The sequence below is a fragment of the Gigantopelta aegis genome, chromosome 9 (genome assembly GCF_016097555.1).
Source record: "Gigantopelta aegis isolate Gae_Host chromosome 9, Gae_host_genome, whole genome shotgun sequence".
NCBI classification, from domain to species: Eukaryota; Metazoa; Mollusca; class Gastropoda; order Neomphalida; family Peltospiridae; genus Gigantopelta; species Gigantopelta aegis.
Window position 1 is genome coordinate 65945901 of NC_054707.1, and position 26141 is coordinate 65972041.

At 34.2% G+C, this 26141-nt stretch overlaps 1 protein-coding gene across 8 annotated transcripts in view; it reads left to right on the plus strand.

The window, feature by feature from the left end:
• Positions 1 to 20646, plus strand: part of LOC121381332 (hepatocyte nuclear factor 6-like) — a 69233-nt gene extending 48587 nt beyond the window's left edge. For 2 of the 8 annotated variants that reach the window (XM_041510594.1, XM_041510598.1), the window contains 4 exons: positions 3019 to 3108; positions 5086 to 5139; positions 7511 to 7594; positions 9858 to 20646. In XM_041510594.1, the coding sequence (XP_041366528.1) occupies positions 3019 to 3108; positions 5086 to 5139; positions 7511 to 7594; positions 9858 to 10147 (518 nt within the window). In that variant the 3' untranslated portion in view covers positions 10148 to 20646. The remainder of the gene's footprint in view (positions 1 to 3018; positions 3109 to 5085; positions 5140 to 7510; positions 7595 to 9857) is intronic. The other 6 variants (XM_041510596.1, XM_041510600.1, XM_041510595.1 and 3 more) reach the window with 5 other exon arrangements.
• The last annotated feature ends 5495 nt before the right edge of the window (positions 20647 to 26141 follow it).

The following is a 26141-nucleotide window of genomic DNA, read 5'->3' on the forward strand; positions in this document are numbered from 1 at the left end:
AACAAAAAACACCCCCCCCCAAAAAAAAAAAAAAATCCAAACAAACCAAAACCCGCAAAAAAAAAAAACCCATGTCCTTTTTGATGTAAATGTTCTTATATTACTGTCTTAATATTTTTTTAAATGACGCCTCCCCTCTCTACTGCCCACTGACTTTACTCCTTACCAATCTTGCTTTTGCATATTACCATATACAGTAAAACCTCTCAAAAACCAGACCCTCTGTAAACCCGAATTCCCTCAAAACCGGACATTTTCAATGGTCCTTTTTTTTTAAAATCCATAAACAACATAACCTCTCTAAACTGGATACCTGTTAAAACCGGACATTTTACATGGTCCCAAGAGTGTCCAGTTTAGAGGGGTTTCACTGTAATTCTTTTTGCTATTCCAGTTTGTGTGACCATATAAAACTGGGTCAACTTGGCATGAACATGATAACACTGCTTTTTGCAGTGTGTCAATTCCAGCACGTTATTTGTCACCTTAAAGTACTTGATATGGACAGGTTCAACTGTTGTCTAGTGCACTGTTTACAGTTAGAGCTTTATCAGACTTTCAAATCATAAGCCTTCTGTTTTACTTGTGTACGGATGTTAAAATTGCTCATTCTTTGTTCTGTGGGATGGCATATAGCTTAATTGCAGGGCATGCTTATCTTAGGTGAATTGTATTTTTTTTTTGTCCATCCAAATCACTGTCCAACAGCTAGTACGTACCCCAAAGGCCATGGTATGCACTGTACTGGCTGTGAGAAAGTGCATATAAATGATTCCTTGGGCAAGGCTCTGCTCTATTGATAGGAGTAACTCATGTGGGGAGTAACTCATGTGGGGGTAACAAGTTTCTTTCAACTAATTCTCTCTCTCTCTCTCTCTGTCTGTCTGTCTGTGTGTGTGTGTCTCTCTCTCTCTCTCTCTCTCTCTCTCTCTCTCTCTCTCTCTCTCTCTCTCTCTCTCTCTCTCTCTCTCTCTCTCAAATAATCATTTGTTAAGCACAAAATATCTATAGTCTAAATAAAATGTGCTGGGGTGTTGTTTAGCAGATGTTCCTTTTCTTTATTACAAAGCATTGAAAAATATGACAGATACAGTACAGCAAGATTGAAACTTTTAAACTTGTAACACTTGGTATTCCTGAAATTAACAAGGATATTGAGATTTATTTATATTTTATTATAGTTTAATATTATTTCATATCTACCCTATTCTTTAAGGGTAAAAAACATTACATATTTGGTTTATATTAGGAAGGGTCTACCAGTAATAGTAATTGTATAAATGTGTTAAATAATTTATCTGTGGTGCTACATGTACTTTTGTTGTAACATATAAGTATTTATATATTTATTAATACAACAGAATCTATAACATTTATTCTTTTTTTTTCATTCTTTTTTTTTCTTTTTTTTTACATCTTTGAAATATTACTTTATAATACCATACACTATTTTTGTAGAAACCCCAGTGATTCAGAGAATGTCTTTTAAGATTTTAATTAAGTTCTAAGACTTTTATGAGAAATTTTGCTTGTATATGATCTTTTGTAATTGAAACTCTGATGGACAGACATTTTACATTTTAATATTGAAAGTAGTTTACATGTAAAATGCAGATAAAATTTAAAACATGGGTAACATTAAAATGTAAAAAAATTGTTACGTGTATAATATTGTATGCTTCAATGGCCACTTTTATGAAACAGCTGCCTGCCCTCACCCACCCACCCCTTCCCCCCAAAAAAAAAAGAAAGGAAAAAAGTTTGCTTTGTTTAACACCACTAGAACACATTGATTTATTAATCATCGACTATTGGATGTCAAACATTTGGTCATTTTGACATATAGTCTTAGAGAGGAAAACCTGCTGCATTTTTCCATTAGTAGCAAGGGAACTTTTATATGCACCATCCCACAGACAGGATAGCACATACCACAGCATTTGATATACCAGTCGTATCTGTCTAAAAAGAACGTCTTACAATTTTGTTAAACCATGAATGGTAAAAATTGACTTGTATGGAAGAGCCACTTCTTTGAATAGAACAGCTTTTTAAAATCATGTGTGATTGAATGTAATGGATTTATTGTTAATGTGATGTTAGTTTAATTTATCAGTCAGCATAACAGCACAGAGACTGTATGGTTTTTTTTTTTTCTGGTTTTGTAAAATATTTTTTTGTTCCTAAAAGTACATGTAGAACGAAAATAGATTTGTGTGTTTTTGTCCAGGTGTAATTTTAGTATTTTTTTTACAGATGTTAAAAATAATTGTCATGTTTGTCAATATCACATTGGCAAACATAACTAAACAGTATAAAATAGTCTTCAGCTGGCAAAATTTACAACTGCTGCAAAATGTTTTTACCGTCCTTTTTTTCTTTCTTTTTTTTAAATATGCAAATCACAATTTTTAAACTAGATTTTATTATAAATACTTCTAGCAAAAACTTAATAAAATTTGGATCAAAAGGGATGACAAAGTATACAGACAAACAAAAAGTAGTTTAATATTTGCTCACAGTTATTAGCTTCATTTAAATAGTAGCATTTTATTAGATGGGACCTTTAAAATGTGAGTGATGGAATTTTTTTTTTTTTTTTTTTTAATGCTGTAGTTATGTTAGACAAATGTTTTGGTTTTTTAAAATGTCTTTGCTGTAAACCAACCATCTCTTGAAAATTGCATATATTCATGTTTCTGTTTCTAATAATTAATATATATGTGTGTGTAATTTTTTAATAGACCCCCAAAAATAAATAAAAATTAATTAATTAGTAATAATACAAAAATTAATAATTAAAATATATATCAAGCCAATGGTCACATCTGGTTGTCTGTTTTACAGCAAATATATTTATGTCTTTTTCTAAGAATGGCTTTAATTATTGATATGTTTTATGCTTGTGATTTTTGCATGTCCAGTACCCAGCTGGATTTGTCTAATATTTTGCTTTGCCTGAACCTTTTGGCTTGGGAGTGTACCTATCTGAAAAACTGCTGCTCGTTTATTTGACAGGCTCCGCCCCACAGGCGTATCCGTCGTACCCCAGCACCCCTACCCCGACACGGTTCCAGCAAGGTGAGTGGATACAGGAACAAGAAGGAGGTAATCAGAGCAGCTGCTCTTCCATTTGATAGCTACACTCCCACATCATTTTATCTTAGCTTATTCTAATGCATGCTGCACTTTTCATACTTTATCTCTTTTTTTTTAATTACTATATATAAATATTGCTTGTTTTTATTTACAAGTGTTTTGTTAAACGTTTTTGAGAGTAATTTTTTAGTTGCACATTCAGTACAGCTTTTTAGCAGCATAAATCAATATTTGACACCTGTGTCCTTTAATTTGTAATGCTTGCTTTTTGTGATGTGTATTTGGTGTTAAAATGTACTGGCTACATGACTTACTGTTAGATTTGTGCCTAACCTGTCAGGTTTTATGCAACAGCTGATGTTTTTTTTTTTTACACTTAAACAATCTATTCACTAACTTGTTTGTTGTTGACCGGCCTCGGTGGCGTCGTGGTTAGGCCATCGGTCTACAGGCTGGTAGGTACTGGGTTTGGATCCCAGTCGAGGCATGTGATTTTTAATCCAGATACCGACTCCAAACCCTGAGTGAGTGCTCCGCAAGGCTCAATGGGTAGGTGTAAACCACTTACACTGACCAGTGATCCATAACTGGTTCAACAAAGGCCATGGTTTGTGCTATCCTGCCTGTGGGAAGCGCAAATAAAAGATCCCTTGCTGCCTGTCATAAAAGAGTAGCCTATGTGGCGACAGCGGGTTTCCTCTAAAAAAAAAACCCAGTGTCAGAATGACCATATGTTTGACGTCCAATAGCCGATGATAAGATAAAAAATCGATGTGCTCTAGTGTCGTCGTTAAATAAAACAAACTTTACTTTTTTTGTTTGTTTTTGACAATTTAAAAACAAATTATGTTAAATAGCCTGTTTTGTTAAAGCAAAATATAATAAAATTGTTTGGGAAAACAAGTAAGTTGTTATAAACATGTCTATATGGAAAGTTTGTTTTGTTTAACGACACCACTGGAGCACATTGATTAATTAATCAGCGGCTATTGGTTGTCAAACATTTGGTAATTCTGATTCATAGTCATCAGAGGAAACCAACTACATTTTTCCTAATGCAGCAAGGGATCTTTTATATGCACTTTCCCCAAAGACAGGAAAGCGCATACCATGGCCTTTGTCCAGTTGTGGTGTACTGGTTGGAACAAAAAAAACCCCAATCAGTTGAATGGATCTACCGAGGTGGTTCGATCCTGTGACACAAGCATCTCAAGCGAGCACTCGGCCCACTGAGCTAAATCCAGCCCCCCTCTCCTCCCCCCTGTCTATGTGGATTACAGACTGTCAAGCTTATGTTCATCATACCTTTTTATGGCTTCAACACTTGGTATCCTTGACCTATTGAAAGAAATGTTTTATTTAACGACGCACTCAACCCATTTTATGTACAGTTATATGGCGTCAAACATATGGTTTAGGACCACACAGATATTGAGAGAGGAAACCCGCTGTCACCACTTCATGGGCTACTCTTTTCAATTAGCAGCAAGGGTTCTTTTATATGCACCATCCCACAGATAGGGTAGTACATACCACGACCTTTGATATACCAGTCGTGGTGCACTGGCTGGAGCGAGAAATAGCCGAATGGGCCCACTGACTGGGATCGATCCCAAACTGACTGCGCATCAAGTGAGAGCTTTGCCACTAGGCTATGTCTCATCCCCCTTGACCTATTGCATCATCCCTTTAATTATAAAACCCCCATTACACATGCTCATTATAGTCCTCTGATACATCAGTGTGAGACGTAGCCCAGTGGTAAAGCACTCGCTTGATGCACGCTCAGTCTGGGATCGATCCCTGTCGGTGGGCCCATTGGACTATTTCTCGTTCCAGCCTGTGCACCACAACTGGTATATCAAAGGCCATGGTATGTACAACCCTGTTTTTTAAAGGGACTATCCTGAGTTTGCTGCATTGTAAGATGTTTTCGACTAATAACATTTTATAACAACTACTGTCACATATTAAATATATTTTCAGGTTTAGACCATCAGGGTCTACATATTAAAGGTGTTTCTGATCATCCTAATATTTGTAAGTAACCCAAACTGGATTTGGTATCCCAATAATTTCACATGTATGAAAAACTATATATTAGGACAAAAAATGAAGTTTGACCTAGTGTGAATACTAGAATGATAAGAAACATGTTTAATGTTTAATAAACAACCTTTAATATTTTATTTAGAAAAATATATTTAATATGTAATTACAGATGTTAAAAAGTCTGTTGATAAACATCAACTGAAAAATTGCCGAAAACTCAGGATAGACCCTTTAATTATTTTTTAGATGTCAATTTATCATGTCATGTTGTTAATTTGCAACCACCAATGAAAACCATCCCAGGTGACAGCCAAGGGTGCATAGACCTGGAAAATATGTCATCAGCCCCCCCCCCCCCCCAATGTTTTTGCCGAGTACAAACTAAATATAAACCATCACGTTATACAGTCATTTTTAACACACTATCATATGACACTTAGTTTCTTATTTTAGATGTCTATTTTTGATAGCCTCTTGACATGGCATCATAGTGAAAAAACATCAAAACATGTAAAATAATTTTATCGCTGCAATTTGTTTTTTTAACTGGTTGATCAAGTCTTCTTTTGTAAACCAAATATGACATCAAAGATCGTGCTTATGTAGTTTTTGTTGTAATTATACGGAAGCTAAATGAGACAATTCTCTTCGGTTGACAGTTTTCGATAATTTAGGATACATGATTAAACAATATGTGGCTTGAAAATGTCGCTTTTTTTTGCTAAAAAATATAACAAATTAAAAAAAAATTAAAAGTTACTAGATATTGTAAAAATTAAATAAACAACTTTCTAACAAAATTCCAACAACTAACATGTTATTTTTTGTTTTGTTTGCAAATATATGTACTTACAAGCATGAATATCATTGACATATTTAGTTACTTATATAAATAATTGTTTATAAATTTGATATCCAACACTAGTTTAAACCATCTTCCCAATGTCAAATGGGCATATGCGATCTCTCATGTCTTGGTGAGATGGTATTCACATATTTTGCAGCAGCAGACTTGGAAATTAGTATCTGTCAGTTAATGATATTTGTTGGCAGCGGTCAAATGTTTTTTGGTAGCTGCAGTCAAATATAGATCTCTATTTGTAGCTGTTGATTGAAGGGTTTGTTGGTAGCTGCAGTCAAAAGTAAAGGTTTTTTGGTTGCTATTAACAGAATATGTTGGTAGCTGTTGGATAGCAAGACCTGTTGGTAGTGTTGGATAGCAAGACCTGTTGGTAGTGTTGGATAGCAAGACCTGTTGGTAGCTGTTGGATAGCAAGACCTGTTGATAGCTGTTGGATAGCAAGACCTGTTGGTAGCTGTTGGGTAGAAAAACCTGTTTGTAGCTATTGGATAGCAAGACCTGTTGGTAGCAGCAGTTAAGATGAAGTGCAGCAGCAACTGAATATTTATATTTGTTCTTAGATTGTCAAATGATGATAGCTGCAGTTTTGAAAATACAAATGTATACCTAGGCATCTTGTCAGATTTCTTTGTAGTTGAAGTCAGATTATAGATTTGTCAGTTACGTTGTCAGTTTAAAAAATGTGTTAGTAGCTACCTTTAAGTAAAACAAGTGTAAGATATACTCAGCAGATATTTATTGGTAGCTATAATTAGATAAAAGATACTGTTAGTAGTTGTTGTTGTACTTGGATATATTTCTTGATAACTTCAGTCAGATGGATATATTTGTTGTTATCTGCAGTCAGATGGATATATTTGTTGGTAGCTGCAGTCATATGGATATATTTGTTGGTAGCTGCAGTTAGATGGATATATCTGTTGATTATCTGCAGTCAGATGGATATATTTGTTGGTAGCTATTAGATCCATATTTGTTGGTAGCTGCAGTCAGATGGATATATTTGTTGATAGCTATTAGATGATAATTTGTTAGTACATGTACAAATGTAGATGCAGTCAGTTATTTGTTGGTAGCTACAGATGGAGTTATTTGTTGGACATTTTTAGTGGTAGCACAGTGAGATGGAGTTGTTTGGTGATGGCTGCAGTTGAATGGAAATATTTTTAGTTGCAACAGATGGAGGTATTTGTTGGTAGCTCTCAAATGGATATTTGTCTTAACTTTATTCGGATAAAGATATTTATTAGTAGCTACTGTTAGACAGATATTTGTTAGTATATACAGTCAAATGAAGAGGTTTGTTGGTAGTTAGTCAGATGTAGATACATGTATTTGTTTTATGTATATGGAAAGATTTGTTGGTAGCTGCAGTGATATGAAGATATGTACAGTATCTGCAGTCATGTGGAGTTGTCTCTTGGTAGCTACAACCATTAAGAGAGATGTGTTGGTAGTCAAATGGAGAAGCTACCATAAATATTATTTCTATTTCAGTGGGGAGCTTCAGTGAGAGTTCCATTGTAACGCGAGCCCTTGATGTTGAGAAGATGACTTTAAACGAGTCCAGTTTGGCCTATGGTTAGTTTGTAAAGTTAAAGTTTGTTTTGTTTAATGACACCACTAGAGCACAGTGATTTTTTTAATCATTGGCTATTGGATGTCAACCATTTGGTAATCATCAGACGAAACCCACTACATTTCTCCATTAGTAGCAAAGGATCTTTTATATGCATCATCCCACAGACAGGATAGCATATACCACAGCCTTTTGATATACACAGTCATGGTACACTGGCTAGAATGGGAAATATATGGTTAGTTTGAATGCAATTGTCTAGTGGGTGGAGTATGGTAATTAAAAAAAATAATATAACCCTTTTTTTTTTGCTAGCAAAATCGCTATATTACTAAACCCTTATTCTTATTTTAAAAATATTTTTAACTGACCACCACACCCCACCCTCCCTCACCTCCCTACTAGTTATTTTAGGCTAGGTACGTCTTTGATTATGGAAAGCTGTCAAACTGTGTAAATGAAATAAGCTTGTACATTTAAAACCAAACTGAAAAGCAAGGCTGATTAAATATTATAGTCTTGATGTGTTTTTGTCCACAATAGATCATGATACATCATACAATTCATGGTTGCAGCTTCATGACAGAGTGTAAACTAATAGTCCGATTTCTTAGTTTTCGGTATTGATTTTTGATTTTTTTTTTTAGAAAGTGATGAATTGTTTTTAACATTGCTGAAAATTGCAGTCAAAGTATACTGGTCTAGTAGAAATATATAAATTGTTTGTTTTTGGGGCACATTAAAATAAAATTATCTAGTATTAGAAATAGTTGTTATATAATGTACTTGTAAGTGTTGGTGTTTTTCAAATCTAAGATTATTAAGATGTTATTAATGTGTGTGCTACATATATACATATAATATTTTACAACATGCCAGTGGCAACCATTATAATAGACTTTTTATTAGATGTTTCTGTCTTTTGAAACAATTGATATAATTCACATACCTGTCTGTGGAGAGAGACAGACAGACAGACAGAGACAGACAGACAGGCAGAGACAGGCAGACAGGCAGACAGGCAGAGACAGACAGAGAGAGAAAGAAAGAGAGAGAGACAGAGACAGAGACAGAGACAGACACAGACAGAGAGAGAGAGAGAGAGAGAGAGAGAGAGAGAGAGAGAGAGAGAGAGAGAGAGAGAGAGAGAGAGAGAGAGAGAGAGAGAGAGAGAGAGAGAGAGAGAGAGAGAGAGAGAGAATTGTGTTCATATTAGTGCCTTTTATTTTGATTTTGAAATGACTTGTCTATAAATACAACTTAATGTGCTATATATGGATATTGTTTTACCTTTTGTAGTCGTATATTGGAGTTTGTAGTATGCATATAGGTTACAAATGGGACTCACATGTGGGTTTAGCTTTACTGTAAATAAGAATAGCAAATTGTTGATTTTACATTCCTTGAATGAAAGCATTATCTTGTAAAAAGGTAAAATGTTTCACTGTCTTAGTTAGGCATGATCTTAATCAGTTATGAAGTAATAATGTTTGTGTTATTTAAATTCAGACTGTTTATATTTCCCTTAAAAAGATACCCATCTTTAAGCTTTTATTCCCCTAAGTGAAAAACTATCTTAAGCTAATATAATAAATAGTATTTTTTATGATTCTTTTTGTATGAAAAAAGACATACGTTTGTAACATATTTGGAAACAAACTAAACCATATTGGTAATAATGTTGTGCGCGAGTTCAACATAAACACAAACACAAACCTATTTGTCCAACCCAGTCACAGAATAATGTTTGTTGCATACTCAAAACTAAGTTTATATAGTGTGACAATTTTAATTTTGATATTTAATTTCATTGATTAAAATTTTAACTATTCAATTGTGTTTTGATGTTGACTCTTGTTGACTTAAATTTTGAGTATGCAGTCAAGTTTTTATGTTTACTCTTGTTGACTTACATTTTAACAATTAAGTTGAGTTTTTATGTTTATTCTTGTAGATTTAAATTTTTACTATTCAGTGGTGGTTTAAGTTCACTCTTGTTGACTTAAATTTCAACAATTAAGTCAAGTTTTTGTGTTCACTTTTATAGATTTAAACTTTGACTATTGAGTCGTGTTTTTATGTTTACTCTTGTTGATTTTTTTTTTTTTTTACTATTCAGTCAAGTTTTTACATTTACTTTAGTGGATTTAAATTTCAACTATTTAGTCATATTTTTATCCTAGATTTAATTTTCAACTATTCATTTAAGTTTTTATGTTTAATATTTGTGGATTTATATTTCAACAAATCAAAATTTGTTTGCAGTTTGTAAAAGAAAAGAACCAGAGGCGGAGAAACAACATGAGGAATCCCGTGCCCCGAAGAAACCGCGTCTTGTGTTCACAGACATCCAGCGGCGCACCCTGCATGCAATATTCAAAGAAACAAAACGTCCGTCGAAGGAGATGCAAGCCACAATAGCGCAGCAGCTAGGACTTGAGGTGAGCACGGTGGCCAACTTCTTCATGAATGCCCGTCGCAGGTCCTTAGACAAGTGGCAGGATGACAACGGAAATAATAACCGGGAAAGTGCAAGCTCGTGTACGAAAAGTTAACCTCATTTCCATTTACCAGGATCTCCTCCACCTCCCATCTTCTTTTTTAACAGACTCTTGACAAAGAAGAGTTACCCACAGAGAACAATGAGAGTTCTGTGCCCCTCGTTGATCATGTTTCATCCTCACCAATGCAATCCGAGACGAAGCATTTTTGTTATGTTCATATCTGTATTCTTTTTTTTTCTTCTCAATTTTAGTTTTTTTTTGTTGTGTTTTTTCTGCATTCCATACTTTTGTTTGTTGATTTTGTTTAAATTTTATTTTAATTTATTCTTCCTGTGTGAGAACGGGTATGTTTCGTGTATAACTGGGCTCAAACTCTAACGTGTCATCTGTTTTTTACTCTTTATGTCGCCTGAACAGAGTATTATAATTAACGAATCTTAGATTCCGTGTATTAATTTTACAGTTCTTTTGAAGTTTGAGAAACTAGCCCACTGTTTAAGTTATATTCACTCAGTTGCCATAGAAAATCCAGGTTGTGCTTATTTTTGTTTTGTTTTTAAGCTTTTGCTATTTGTTCTTTGATCATTGTTTCAGTGTTGCTATTAAATTTAGTTGTAACATTTTTTTTACATAACCTTTACCACACATATATCCCCCCTCCCCCTCCACATATCATCCATTCATCCATTTATTTATAAAAATCAGTTTGTTGCATTTACCATTATGAATCGATTCTCCTAGTCATTCCATACGTCATTTCATATGTTTTTTGTTGTGCCAGAGGATTCATGTTTATGTGAGACGTATTAATCATGTACTTTTGTGAAATGCAACGGAAGTACAGGACTTGATATAACGTGCAATATTTTCCACATTTATAGCGTAGATGTTGTCATACATTAATTGTTTTTATTAAATTATTATTTTTGTGGTTAATTTTGTTGATTATTGAAAAATTTGTGTTCCAGTTTGCAGTATTTAGGACCTGCTCAGTGAATTCTTGTTAATAGTTTACAATTGTTTTTCATCCACAGTTGATATATCTTTGATTGTGTATGTTTAAATACAGCAGCCATTCCATTCCATTAGATTTGTTTCTATAGAAACGGATTTCTTATTTTACCTCTATACAGTTTAAATTCACCTGCCTTCAGTTCTAAGGTAACCATGACCTAATTACTGTAGTATTGAAGGTTTATATAAACATATTTTTTTCTAAAAGCAGATTATTTTTCATCTAAATAAAATGTATTTTCCTGAATTACATTTTTAGATTAATAAAGAAGGTATAACTATAAAAAGTGTAATGGAACAGGGGAGTTAATATATCTGTAATTTGGCAGACTAAAGCTTTATTTTTAGTATTCATTATTGAGTTTCAATATTTAAAACAACCACCTATAGTTTGAAGATAGTGGTACTGAAGATTAACACTTAAAATATATATACAAATGATTCCCTAGAAACAAATTTGTCTTTATAAAGGAACCACAGTATACATGTAAAATGTGTATTATTTAAAGGGAAATCCACCACTATAGCCTTCTGTGTTCCTGTTTAAGTGAAACTGTTTTAGGTGTTGAACATGAGTTAGTCTAGAACAAGACATTGTCATGCATTATTGACAGCTTCCACACATTGGCTGTGTTCTATGCTCTGTCAGTATCCACTAAATAATGGGAGATAACTGGGTAATATCATCCTCTTATACAAACAGTGAGGTTTTAAACAGCATCACAGGACCAAGCTCATGCAGAATGCAGCTGTTTATAGCTTGTATGTTGTCAACTGGTTCTTTTTGCTTTATTTTCACTACACATGTACAGCAGGTACCGGTCATACTAATGTGCAGAAGGAAAAAAAAAATCACTTTTGTGAGCAATTTTAGTAAAAACAAGTAAAAGCACTATTTTCCAAATAATTGAGTTACTTAAAATACCATGTGTTATTTTGTGCTATTGAACTTGTAAATTTTAAGATCCGGTTAGGGTGGGGGTAGTTGTGGGTGTTGCGAGGGTAAATTCTGTGGAGTTGTAGTCAAATGTGGATCAATCACATCTAATTTTAGTACTGAGTCTCTACCTTCCATAACAGGATGGGAGTGGGTCTGTATTCTGTTCCTTAGTAACTCGAAATTTAAATACATTCAGGTACATTTTAGAAACCATTTAGACTTCTTCTTTTTTTGAAATATGGAAGGCTGACTTTAGACTGCTCTGTGTTTATATTGGTGGTTATCTTTAGTAAACTGTTCAGCAATAATCACTCTGAAAGGCAGGGGAAAAGTATCAATATTTTATACGTTTTATTGTTGTGTCTCATCGCCCATTCATGCATATTGCATTCACTGCATACAAGGGCCGCCTCACTGAAGCATACATGGTGGTATTAAAACAGAAGATCTCCCACACTAAAACGAGATCAGGCTTTTGTGTACTGGACCGATGCTACTCATTAATAATGGCTTCCTTAATGTAGTAATGAGCACTCGGGTTAAACTGGATTTTGTTGTAATATTTAGAAAGATGTACAGGTTAACACCAGTGTCGGGTCATGGGTGAGTGACAGCACTGCTTTTGTGTAAGGGGATCACTTGAACAGATAGCTGAAGACTTGACGGGCCATCAATTGTCAAATGGTAAATAATTTATTGTAAACGTTAGTATTCATATTTAAGAAAGATTTGAAACAATGCTGGGAAAACAGACAGAGGGTTGTCATGGGTGGGTATGTACTATATGTTCAAGTGAGCTGAAGTGGAGAAAGAAAAACCCATTCTGTAGTTAAAAGCATTACTTTTTATAAGTGGATTAAGTTTTTGCTGAAAAGGAAATCACTTTGTGAAAATTACAATAAAATTCACAAATGAAATACTGAAATTTACATAATTTTTTTTAATTTGTACAAATGAAATGCTGAAATCTACTTCAAAACCATTAATTAATTTGTATTTTATGAAATAATTGTCCATTTTCATATCAAAACTCAGTTATTCTGTTATCAAGCCTACATTTAAAGAAACTCTCGTAGAAAGTATTCTTTTCAAACTAATAAAATCCATTTATTATTTTTTGAATAACCATATTTTTCTCATATTGCAGACCAATTTTCAAAAAGCAAACACTTAATTTGCATTAAAACAACAGAAGTTAAGCTTGCTTTGGTGGTCTGGATGCAGTGAATGTAACATGCATGCTGTTTTTATTCCAAAGTATTTTTTACAGACTATCATTCGTACAGACAGTTTCATTCCAGAACAAATCCTCTTTCAAGTATATATTCAATACAGATAGATTTTATGTTACAGATTGTGTTTTTGTTTTTTAATCCAACATTATCAACAATTCAAAGATGGCCACTTAACAGACCAATTCAACCAAGAAGTTAAATTTCAAAATAAATGCTTTGTTAAAATATCTCAGGTTGGGTGAATTAAATCTTTTGTTTCAAGTTCAAAGGTTGGAAGTGCAATATCTTGAAAACCAAAATGAGTATAATAATCAAATGTTACATAATATTACTTCAATAAGATGAACTAATACTGTGTAAAATTCTGTGGCTATACATTTTGTTTTGGTAATTTAGATATTGCACTTGAGATTCCTGAATATTTCCCATTGCTGCATCTACCAATAACTTAATGGATGCAACCACTTTGATTCATCAACTTCTTTTGAAGGATAATCAAGTCTGATTATAATTTCACTTACTAGTAACATACTTCGTTAAAAATTGAGAAGTAAAAAGTTAACAGGAAAATATATTTAAAATTTGTATTGTTACAGTTTGTATAGTCAGGCCTTTAGATTGCACCAAAGTCGAGGTGATAAATGTTGTACTCAAAACATGTATGCCCAAAATAGTCATGTTCAAATTGAATACACACATGCTGACCTCAAAACATTTCATCTCAAAATCATTGAATGTTAAACTTTAATTACATTACAATAACTGCATTTCTGAATATCAAAAACTCTTCAACAGCTGTTAATACCATTACTGCTCTAAAAACCCTCTTAATTCTCAGAACAGACACGGGGGCGGATTATACTTTAGGTAGGGATGGGGGGGGGGGGGGGAGTTTTTTTAGCCAGGGAGGTTTCTGTGCAACTGAGGAACCTCCCATAATCCGCCCCTGAGACAAAAAACCTGTTGTGAGATCTAAAGCCCTGACAGTTTTGACAAATTTTGAATTTTTAATTACAAATATATTATTTGTGTACTAACATTTTTTAATTTAAAGGTTTGTTTAGTGGCATCAGAAGTAAGAAACCAACGCTGAATTTGCTTTAGCAAAAGTTATATTTGTTTTTGCTCAAAAAACAAATTGTTGATAATGTTATAACATTCCTTATGTTTACTTGAAAAAGTACATGTCATTGTTTTCTCAGCTTTAGAAACTCCAGATCTGACCAATGTGTATATATTGACATATACAAAGAGATCTGTTTGCTCATATTATTTATATTTTTATTATATTTTAAGTTTGAGACCATTTACTGAAAAAAAATACAATCATTCCTGAACAATTGTGGTGCAAGCAACCAAAAGGCGGCTTAATTTATAGGGTTTTATTGTTGTTTGTTTATTATTTATTTATTTATTTATTTATTTATTGATCATGACATGTTCGTTGACTGTGCTCGCAGTCAGTGAGGGCAGACTGATAGATGCCCACCAGCCCATGCAATAAATATACATATTCATCGACAGATCTGACATTTTGTCAGGTTTTTTAAAACAATGTTTGGCCAAGCCTAGGACTTCATGAACACGTCATTTCTATTAAAAATTGTTATTCATTTTTTTTGTGTGGGAAACTCTGAATGTTTTAAAACATTTTGGTGACCTACACCTTGCATAACATGTTCTATACCATACCAACAGTATATTTTATAAAATACAACAAAACAAAAACAAATCTAATTATTGTTATCCTAAAGCAGGTCGTTTTATCTTTATTTCATACAAAATTGATTTCTTTTAAAACAATGTATTTATATTTTAAAGATGGTTTTAGATATCTTTTATATTGAATTTACAAAAAGCACAAGATATTATTCTACCATTTAAAAAATAGTCTGATACAGCAATATAATGAATTTCTCTTGTTCCAATTTTAATTTAATCATTGGAAGAAGACAATTTTTATTTATTAATTTGTTCTTCTTGAAAGACGAGTCATATCTGTATAAGTATTTTTGTGAATTTATCATGATGATAAGTTGTTAGGAAAACATGACTATTTCATGCAGTCCTGGACAAGGCCAGTGTATATAGCAGGACTAGTCTCATACTACTATCTAAATGTAATGTCTGGTTGTCTTAAAATGCATTTATATACATGTTCTGTTTTTGTGTGTAGTTGAACAAGATAAAACCACATTCCTTAGTCATTCATTCATAATCACTGTGGTCAGTTTGTAATAAACAATGTGTTTGCTTTTCCATGAAGTGCTTTCACATTTGTGAAACAAATTTGTACATTTTGTTAGAATAAACTTCCTTTTTTTTTTGTCATGGAAAGCGAAGACTTTTTACATTGTTTAAATAACAAGGACTTGTCAAGTCATTCTTGACACATACATATTCAATTTCTCTCACTTGATCCGTGTAAATTATATTGTTGCCAGTGTGTAGATTGTTGTGTGTGTGCAAATATAGCCAACCTGACCATGGATGTTTTCTAATGTGTTGTCATGGCAACGTGTTAGCCTGTGAAGGATTCTAGAGGCAATATTATTCGAGAAGAGTTCCAAACGACACTGAACTGGGTTTTTTTTATCAGAGACGTGTTCTTTGTGACAAGATGCAAGTTGAGCTGGCTGTGCAACTTACAGTTCATCAAGTTACATTCTTACCTAAAAACACAGATGAAAGACAGTGACCAATTTTTACAGCAGCGTTTCTTGCAAGGCAGCTTGGGACAAGTTTTACCAGCTGTTTGTATGTATGCACCATGAAGCCAGGAAATACATTGTGGGCTTGGAGTTGTCTGCCCTTTTATGTGAACTCTTCAGTGAATGCATATTCTAGTCGGAACTGCTACTACTACTACTGTTACTACGTGCATGGTTTGGTAGGGATCTAGAAGACATATCATATTTTGTACTGGAGCGATGTCCCCCTAATTGCTATTTAGTTTGCAGGATTCGTTGGTGTCATTTTTGATTAATATGTGTTCAATATTAATTAGCATATCATTCCAGACTTCATTAATGCTTTCTTGTTAACAAGGAACGATGATCTGTTTTGTTTTTGTGTGAAAAAAAAATGTTGACATGTTTCTTTCAACTGTTTTTATTTTCCGAAGGTTTGCTACGCAGTGTTGTCTCATTATGTTCTTACACAGGTTATACATTTTTTTTTTCGTTAATGTTTTTTTTAGAAATAACAATTTTCTGTCAATTGTTTGTTTGCACTGTGGGTGTGCAGACTGAGTGAGAATGACTAGTGCTTAATTTATTACACAACTTAACATATGTTCATTAAATGGGAAAAAACACAACTTTTTCTTGATATTAGTGAACTTAAAAAACCTGTATTACCAAGTTATTACACACAAATACAAACTGTGATACCAGTATGTTTATTAATTAATAACAATTTTTTATTTTATTTTTGCTTTTTAACATCAGTCAAATGCAAATCATCTGTTTTATCAAGTTATTATAGCCTACCAATAGCCTTTTTCTTAGATTAGGAGAAATGTTAATTTTAATATAACCATGGAACTGCACTTTCAGCTGATTAGGATTATTTAAGCATCCAAAAGACTATTTGACAAATTGGTTGGGGGGAGGGGGGAGTATAACCTGAACACGCCCGCTTATCCTCCCTCAGTTGGGGTCAACCACTCAGGATCTTTGTAAAACTTGGTGTATTTTGCCTTACACCTTCCCATTGAGACTAGCTATGCACTAAGTCTGAATAAAAATAGTTTGAGGTTAAGTAATAGAAATAAAAGAGACCATAAGTGCCCCAACTAGGTGCTTATTGGCTTTAAATACACTGCATTTCATGTACCTTGACAAGTTTTGAACAGGAGTTCTCTTTCGATAATCTGTCTTTAAAAAAAAAAAAAATATCCATTAATTTCCAACATTTTAGGGTATGTAATTTTACCCTCTGTACCCTCTAGCAGAAACTCTGGTTCAACCCAGTACATACCAGCAATTTACTGTGATGGCTTAACCACTTCACCAAGGCTGGTTTCATGAACTTGATTATTCTGCTTAGTACCCTCTAAAAACAAAGGAAAATACAAGTTATGCTTAATTTTGAGTAGTGAGGATATTCTTTCTTGAAGACAAATGTATAATATTCTATTTGGACAGCCACAACAAGATTTAATTTTCTACAAATATCTTCGAAGAAATCAATTGCAATATATAACAGGTTACAAGAAGACTTAAAAAAAGCCAGCTTCCTAATAATTTTAAACATTTCAGAATGTCTGAGCTCTCTTCTACAAAAGGAATAATTTAAGAGAAAGGGAACAATGGGTGTGTGAAGAGATCGCCCAGTAGTGCTTTATATGCTCTTTTGTATGTGTTTTAGTAGTAACAGTCAACATTACAATGTTATACTGACACACCTTTCATAGCCAAATATTTACCAGTCAGTCATCTTCTTTCATACCATAGCAGATCTTTCTAAACTATGGGACTAGATTAAAGTTTTCAGTTGCAATGCATTTCTCTTGCACATCACATGCAGAAAACTATCTGATGTGTTTACATCACTTCAGGATTTTAAAATGTTATTTCTGGAGCATTTGGTCAGAGGTTAAGACACTGGCCTGGGTGGTGTCGTGGTTAAGCCATCAAACATACGTCTGGTAGGTACTGGGTTTGCATCCCGATATCGGCTCCCAACTCAGTGGGTAGGTGTAAGACAACTACATCAGCTTCTCTCTTACTAACCACTAACTCATTGTCCTGGATAGACGGCACAGATAGCTGAGCTGTGTGCCCAGGACAGCGTGCTTGAACCTCATTTGGATATAAACACGAAAATAAGTTGAAATGAATGAATGAATTAAAGAGGTTAAGAATGTCTGTAGTTTCATCTTTTACATTCATCCCATTACATTATTTCTAGTTTCAGCCAGTGTTCCACAACTGATATATCAGAGGCTGTGTGCTGTTCTTTAGTAAAGTGTAATACAATACCCATTGCATCTAAATATAAGGAATAACCTATGTGAGGCACTATAAACCATGTCAAAAATGCCATACTAATATATCATTATCATAGTTTTGCCTTTATGAAGTAAAAAAAGGTGAAATGTAAAGTATTACTTTTCCGATGGCAGTGGCAACAGCTTCAGCTGCCAGTTAAAGTGTTTTGCTTAGTTCCATTTGTTAGAACATGGTTTATAGTTGCACACATGGAATTGTATTGCAATGTATGTGAGAAAACATTAATTTAAATGTTTTTAATTGAATTTTTAAAAAGTTCATTAATTTGTTTCTAACATGCATTGAGATAACATCTTTGGATGCAACTGCCAGCAACATTGAATATGCTTAATTGTAGGTAAAACATTTAATTTGTCATAGCATTGTTTCAAAATATTACTTACTGGTAGATACTTGACTATAAAAGGTATGATAAGTAATACTCATATCATTTGTATTTAACACTAGTATACTGACTAAAAATATAATGACAGTAAAAAGATAATGACCATGCATTGATTACTTATCTCAAATGACTATAGTATTTATAAATTGACAGTTTAATTATAATGATAGTGTATTGCTTACTTATCTCAAATGACTATACTATTTATAAATTGACTATAAAAATATGACTTGATTATTTCTTTCAAATGAATATAGTATTTATAAATTGACAGTAAAATATGACAGTGCATTGATTACTTCTCTCAAATGACTATAGTATTTATAAATTGACTACAAATATGATGGTGCATTGATTACCTGTTTCAAATGACTATACTATTTATTAACTGACTGTAAAAATATAATAACAGTACAGAATGTATTTTTCTCAAATGATTGTAGTATTTATAAATTTCCTGTATTATATTCATATGAAATTTAAATTAATGGAAATAAAATGGCATATTATTGTCATGTGAAGTGAGAGATTTTTATATTGATTCTGTCATCAACTCGTGGCTTTGTGAATGATCCTGAGGCAATGTTAAAACATCCTTTGTTCTGCCTCATGCAGATTTTGAATACATTGAAGGTTATGTCGTAAATATTTCGCAGATATACAGTTTGTCAGTTTAACTTAATTATTAATGAAATTTTGTTTAAAATGAGTTGATTCTAAAGGTTGTTCAAAACTGATTCGTTTGGATGTCTGTGTACTTGTCAATGTTTTAAAGTCTGTTTAATACTGAACAGATGTTACATGTTATTTAATAAAACAAACATATATACACATACATGCATCCCTCCCACGTATATGAATACACACACAAACACAGGTATGCATACACACAACTGATAAATGTAATTTGCTAGTCAAATTGGCCAATATTAACTATATTAGGATCGTGCAATACTTATTCATATGAGTTCATGCTTTGTATTTAAGTGAACGAATGTGAACATTTCGTGGTGCAATGTTGGACCCAATTAACCAAAACCACTTGTTGCACTGTTCCGTTTCTGTAGTAGTGTATGCAATATTTATTTTAGAGCTTGTTTTGCTTCCCTTAATCTTCAATGTGTTTTCAATTTACATATTAACAAGGAAATCTCTTCAGTGATTGGTTATAATGCAAAATCAGATCGTGTTTGATTGGTTTGCATACAAAGTAGATTAGCACTGTGGGTTGTACAGTCAGCAGAGATTGGTTGGCGTACATGCAATCTTAGCAGTGATTGGTTGGTATTTTATACAGTACTGTTGACTTCTGTTCCTATTCTTTGGTGCATTCCATCAGTCTTTTAGGATGTCTAGACAAAGTCCATTTATGTTTATTTGTAAATTACTGTTTGGTGCTCTTACACATATTTTATAATCGTATGCACATTTGTAAAAAAACACAAAAAAAACAATAAAAGCAGCAACTGTTTTTAATCATTAGTATTTATCAAAAATCAAACAAGATTACTTTTTCAGGTCAAACTAGAATTTATATTTAGTAGGTTATTGCAACTGAAATTAAGTTAAATATTTTCCCTTTTATGATTGTCTTCATTATTTGAAGCGTATTCGGTACTAATATATTAATTTGATTTAATAACTCCAAATTTATATTCATATGTGAACAAACTTATAACGTTCTTTATTTTTGCTATAGGTAAAACATCTCGAATGATTTCCAATAGATAACATTCTCTTAAGTACAAGACACATTATTGTTTTGATTGACACAGACTTGAGTCTAGACGTTTTTTTGTTGTATTTTCCTGTGTAAGTGTATTGGAAGGTCTGATGGAATAGCATGATAGAGTGTTGTTTCTGTGTAGTTACTGATACGAGAGTCAAACCTCCACTGATATGCAACAACTAGAAACTGTCTGTATTATAATAACTAAATAATAAAATAGGCACCAAGCTCACTCAGTTTTGTTGTTTTATTTTAACTTCCTGTTTAGTCTTCATCCATTTATTATATTTACTGCTGGGGAGAGGGAGGGAAACGGGGAGGAAGGGAGATGCAGAGACGGACAGACCAAATGAAAGAGAGAGAGAGGGGTGGGGGAGAGCAGCAAATGATGATTTGACTGTAGGAGAGGGGGAGGGGGGAGAAAGAGACCACATAATTCTCTCACCAACATTGATGATTGTCGACACAGGAGAGGGTGGGTGAGATGGCGTGAGGGAGAGTGAAACGAAAACCCCCAACAACAACATAATATCAAAACGACCAATTGATTCCTCTCACTAAGATGCTCTTACGCAGTTCTGTGAAACTGAAGATTTTGTTTTTCAGTTGAATTGTTCTTTAGAACAAGTTTGGATACCAATCTGTGTCGGAGCAGTTTATGTATAAAATAAGATACAACATTCATATTTAAAAATTGGTTTTATTTTCATCAAAACGTATCCTTGGCAAAGACCTCAGCTACTTGAGCTGTCTGTACAGGGTCTGATTTTAAAAAGGAATCGAGAGACCGATCGGTACAGTGACCTTACATTCTGGGATGGAGCTCCGCTAGTAATTATATTGTGTAAAAAATGTAACGGTAGAGAAAGGCATCTGTATTTTGAATGAATGAATGTTTAACGACACCCCAGCACGAAAAATACATCGGCTATTGGGTGTCAAACTATGGTAATGCAAATAAATAAAGTGATGATCAACATCAATATAAAAATTCAAGACTTAAACAAAAACAGTGTAAAGAACTGTGCAAAAACACAAATATCACAGAATTTTACGGATACTGAATTTTACTCAAAACTTCAATTTTGTGCTGTATTGGCCATTCTCAAAGAGAATGTTACACCCCTGCACCACGGTGAGGTTACAGCACACGCAGGGGCTGTATTTTGAATGTTGATCGAAAATAAATATATATGCATCATAGATGGTGAATCTTGCATCTGTGAAAAAAATGTATCTATAATTATATACCCATGAAAAAATGTATCTATAATTATATACCCGAGACTATTGCAGTAACAATTGAATCTGTAACTTTCAACAAGGCCCCAAATCCACAAAAGTTCGATTTTCAAGTGTTGCGTGCTTTACGATCTAGATGATGTGGAACGCGAGTCTTATATCTCAACTTCACTTTGTCAGGCCGCGATTCATCTACATTGCATAGACATGAATAGACGCGCTTTACGGACGTAAGAAGTTAGATGTGAGAACGTAAAAACTGGGTTGACCTAACTGCATGTTCGATGGAGAAATAACTCTAAATACACTCATCTATTTTACGTCTATAAAGCATGCGTGTCTGCGAAAGCAGTGGAACCGTGGCCTTAAAGGAAACATGACACGAGACCATATTATAGCTCATTTTAAAAGAAAAATGATATAAAAATAATATACAAATAACTTTATAACAATAAAATACGTGTAGTTAACTTAAAATGAAGAAATTACGCTAATCAGTATCAAAGTACGATTTATGCATATTTCTTCGTGAGCGTTCGGAAAAAAGGGAAGTGATGTCAGAGCCGCTGTACTCTTCCATTGTTGTTAACTGTTTATATATGGAGTAAGGGGCTTACGATCTTTTCAGTCCAACAGTGCCGTACTGCGCGGCCTTTGGGTGTAAAAATAAACAGTTTAAACGATCGGGATTGTCTTTTTATGGTTTTCCAAAGGATTGTATCCGAAGAAAGACGCGTGTATTTTATCGCAAAAGAAAAGATTGGACACCAACACCGCATAGTACTTTGGTGTCCGCCTATTTACAGCCCGGAGCCCGAACGTTACCCGGAGACAAAAACAGTACTCGGTTGCTAATGCCGAGGTGTACATTGTACATATTTGGCACAAAGATACACCTCAGCATGATGTATTTATATATGTTAAAACAAAAATGTAGAATGTTTTATTTATTTATTTTTTTGGAAAAAAAAGAAGATTTTTCATGTTAGGGCTGTAGGCCTACATAACAAAATCTGTATTCACCGTCCGAAGAAGGAAACGTCAACAAGTAATTAAATATGGCATATACAAACATGGGATTTGGCATGAGGATACATCTCAGTACGATGTATTTAAATATGTTTTTAAAAAACGTGTAGAAAACAATAATAATTTTAAATAATGTTTTTAATCTTCGGGCGGAATACGTCACAAAAACGTTCCTCATCGCCCGAAGCCCCAAAGCAACACGAAGTTCAATACAAAATAAACCACTACTGTCGGTGTCGAAATAACTATTATGTTTCATCCACGGGCTGACTTGAGAATCGGAGTGTTGTTTTAGTTAATTGGTCCTTTCTTTCCGTGGCCTGCACATGTGATTCCTGATTGGCAGGTGTATATTGCAGGGTATCGACCAGGTAAGTGATTACCACGGTCTAGACATACGTACAAAATACGTGCCAGTTTTTTTAAGATCGCAGGGTATTGTGGCGTAACCTATCGCGACTATAGTACAATGTTAATGGACATTATCAGCCGCCCTGCTTCATTACTGTAAATAATGCTGTAAAACCCTTGATTAAGTAGACTTTCCCATCTAAAATTACAAAACTGACCAATTACGTAGTACCAAAGAAAAGAAAATTATCACTTGGGTATCGTGAGTGGTCGTTTTTACTCTAACGCACCCTACCAATAGGCCTAATAATATGCTACTTTTTTATGAGAGAAAAATACTATAACCCCATTTCGTTCTATTGATGCAAATAGAAATATATTTAGTTTAAAAGTTGATTATACTCTCAAGTCATTTATGTTGTTTTACAAGCCAGGTTAATAAAAGTGAAGCGCCTTGTCGTAAATTAGAGCGTTTGTTTACACTGTGCATACAGATTTCATTATGTACAGCCCGAACATAAAAAAATGCGATATTTTCTAAAAAAAAAACCCCACCAAAAAATGTTTGTCCTACATTTATATTTTTTACATATTTAAATACATCATATCGAGGTGTATCTTTATGCTAAATATGAACAGTATACACCTCGGCATTAGCATCCGAGTTTTGGTTTTGTCTCCGGGTTACTTTCGGGCTCCGGGCTGTAAATTGGTCGACCGGTCTGGTCGGGCACCATCAGTTTCTCCACCCTCCGACTCGCTATCCGTTTTTCATCAGTATCACTGTTGTAAGTAAATGTGTGTCTTTCTTCATTTACTAACAGCTCATATTGATACGGCAAAACGTTTTGCGAACGAACACTCATTGTTTTGGTAAGCTGTGCAAGTCTTAGATTCTTTATGAGTGGTACGGACTAATGCTTTTAAGTGTAAGGCTTCAGATCAAGCGACGCGTCTCTGACGTCACGGACCTCGTGATTGCCCTGCTCATTAAAGATCGGCAATTTCCGCTAAGAGCTCGTATCTGGGGTTCTTTTATGGAGATATTTTAAGTAATTAATTTTTTATAATTTTTTTTTTTAGGTGATTCAATTTATCATTAATTGTACATGGTTGGTGCCAAATATGGTTTACGTGACATGTTTCCTTTAATGTACGTATTGTTACTGACTTACCTTTATTGACTGCAATAAGAGACGAACTATGCAATGGTACAGTACAAGCCGCTTATTGCGGGAATTTTATCGAGGGAGGTGAGGGATCCAAACTTAGGCGAGCTACGTTTTTAACGGTGGAGGGGTGGGTGGGTGTGTGTGGAATCGTGCTTCCCCGGAAGAGATTAAATTTAAACAAATTGCTTGAGCGGGGGGGGGGTGGGGGGGGGGGGGGGGGGGGGGGGTATGTTTCGATCCCAGAACGCACCCCCTGTACACACGCCTGAGTACTTGTCCTCAGTCTAAGGTGTCAGATTTGAAAAGACGATGGTAGGAGTTGAAATAACCCAGAGAAAACACGAGACAGCTAAAACGTATAAATGATGAGATTGAATCGTTGGAGAAAACTTTTAGGCTATTTTAATGACGAGCAAAGAGATGAGCACTTCATGTCCAGAAGGAAGGAATGTTTGTTTAACGACATCTCGACACATTCTGAACTTCGGCTATTTGGTTTCTAATAATATTAGAAATATTAGTATTACGGTTATTCGAAACGTGACGGCTCAAACTTCATTTTGTTTCCTAATACAAATGTCATATCTGTGTCATACGTACGAAAGTATTTTTGAGGCAAAATAATCCCAAAACTGAATATAAAAAGAGACGGTGAAACACCAACAACAAGAAATGTTATTGATTATTTTTGTCAGTGCACTAACCGCCGTGTGAAATTTTACCTCGCGCAAAGCCTCGTGGGACGAGTCACGTGTCATGGCGGTTACCTCTGCACGCAGGACGGTTATGTGGAGCGACTTCCTGTGATGATTGTCTTGGTTCGTGTATAATGAACGTAATTGTCAAACTTGGCTCAAATTTCCGCACCGTCACTCACAGTTGATATAGAAAAAGAAGTTTATTTACCAATAACTGGATCCATGCTGGGGTTAGCTCATAGACAGAAACAGCATAAAAATAAAACAAAAAGGATAACGTAGGGCGTACGTTTTCGATTCGAGTCCATCTCTCAGTCTTAAAATAGACATTCTAACATATTTTACACATTTCATTCCTTGGTAAGCTTAAATTCACTTTATTTATAGCAGTTGGTGGACTTAAATTCTGCAAAAGTTTATTACTAGTATTCTGATGGTGGAAATGGAATCAACTGTTTAGCCTTCGTTTAGCGTTTGTCTTCTTTTGCTGTTTAGTTGGGTCTGTATCTCAGAAGCGATCAGATCTTTGTCAGCAGATTACAGGCATTCTGTCCTATACTCGTACATTTGGATTGAATGGAAATTCTGTTAATGGCTTGGTGGATTTACATAAATAAATTATCTTTTTGAAGTACACTTATGTTTTAAAATAGTTCGCTCTCATTAACGCGTTAAATGTACCAGAACGTAAACTTAATTCATTCATCATGGAACGTTAAAGTGTTTTGTTTAAGGACACCACTAGAGCATATTTGATTCATAATGGATGAAGAAACAGCAGTAGGAATTGCATGTCAAAGGTTGCGCTCGCCTGAAGTGCTTGCGACGTAGGATGGGACCATTCTCTGACTGGTTGTTTTCTTTTACGTCCCATCCAGTGCACCACGACTGGTATATCAAAGGCCATGGTATGTATTGTACTGTCTGTTCGGACGTGCACATAAAATATCCCTTGATGCTAATGGGAAAATGTAACTCGTTTGACTTCCCATAAATCAATGTGCTCCAGTGATGTCGTTAAACAACGCAAAGTTTAACTTTAACGTCAAAGGTCAACATTGTTTGACAAATAAGTCACGGGCTGGACTTCGCCGCGATGTAGTTTCTTATGATTCGTTTATGCTAGAGCTCGCCACGAAGATTTAGGCTCAATCATAATACGTGGTACTTGACCTTTGTGTACAAAGAATTTCCGGGTCACCACAAATTACTTGGAAGTCGTCAGAGCAGAGTGG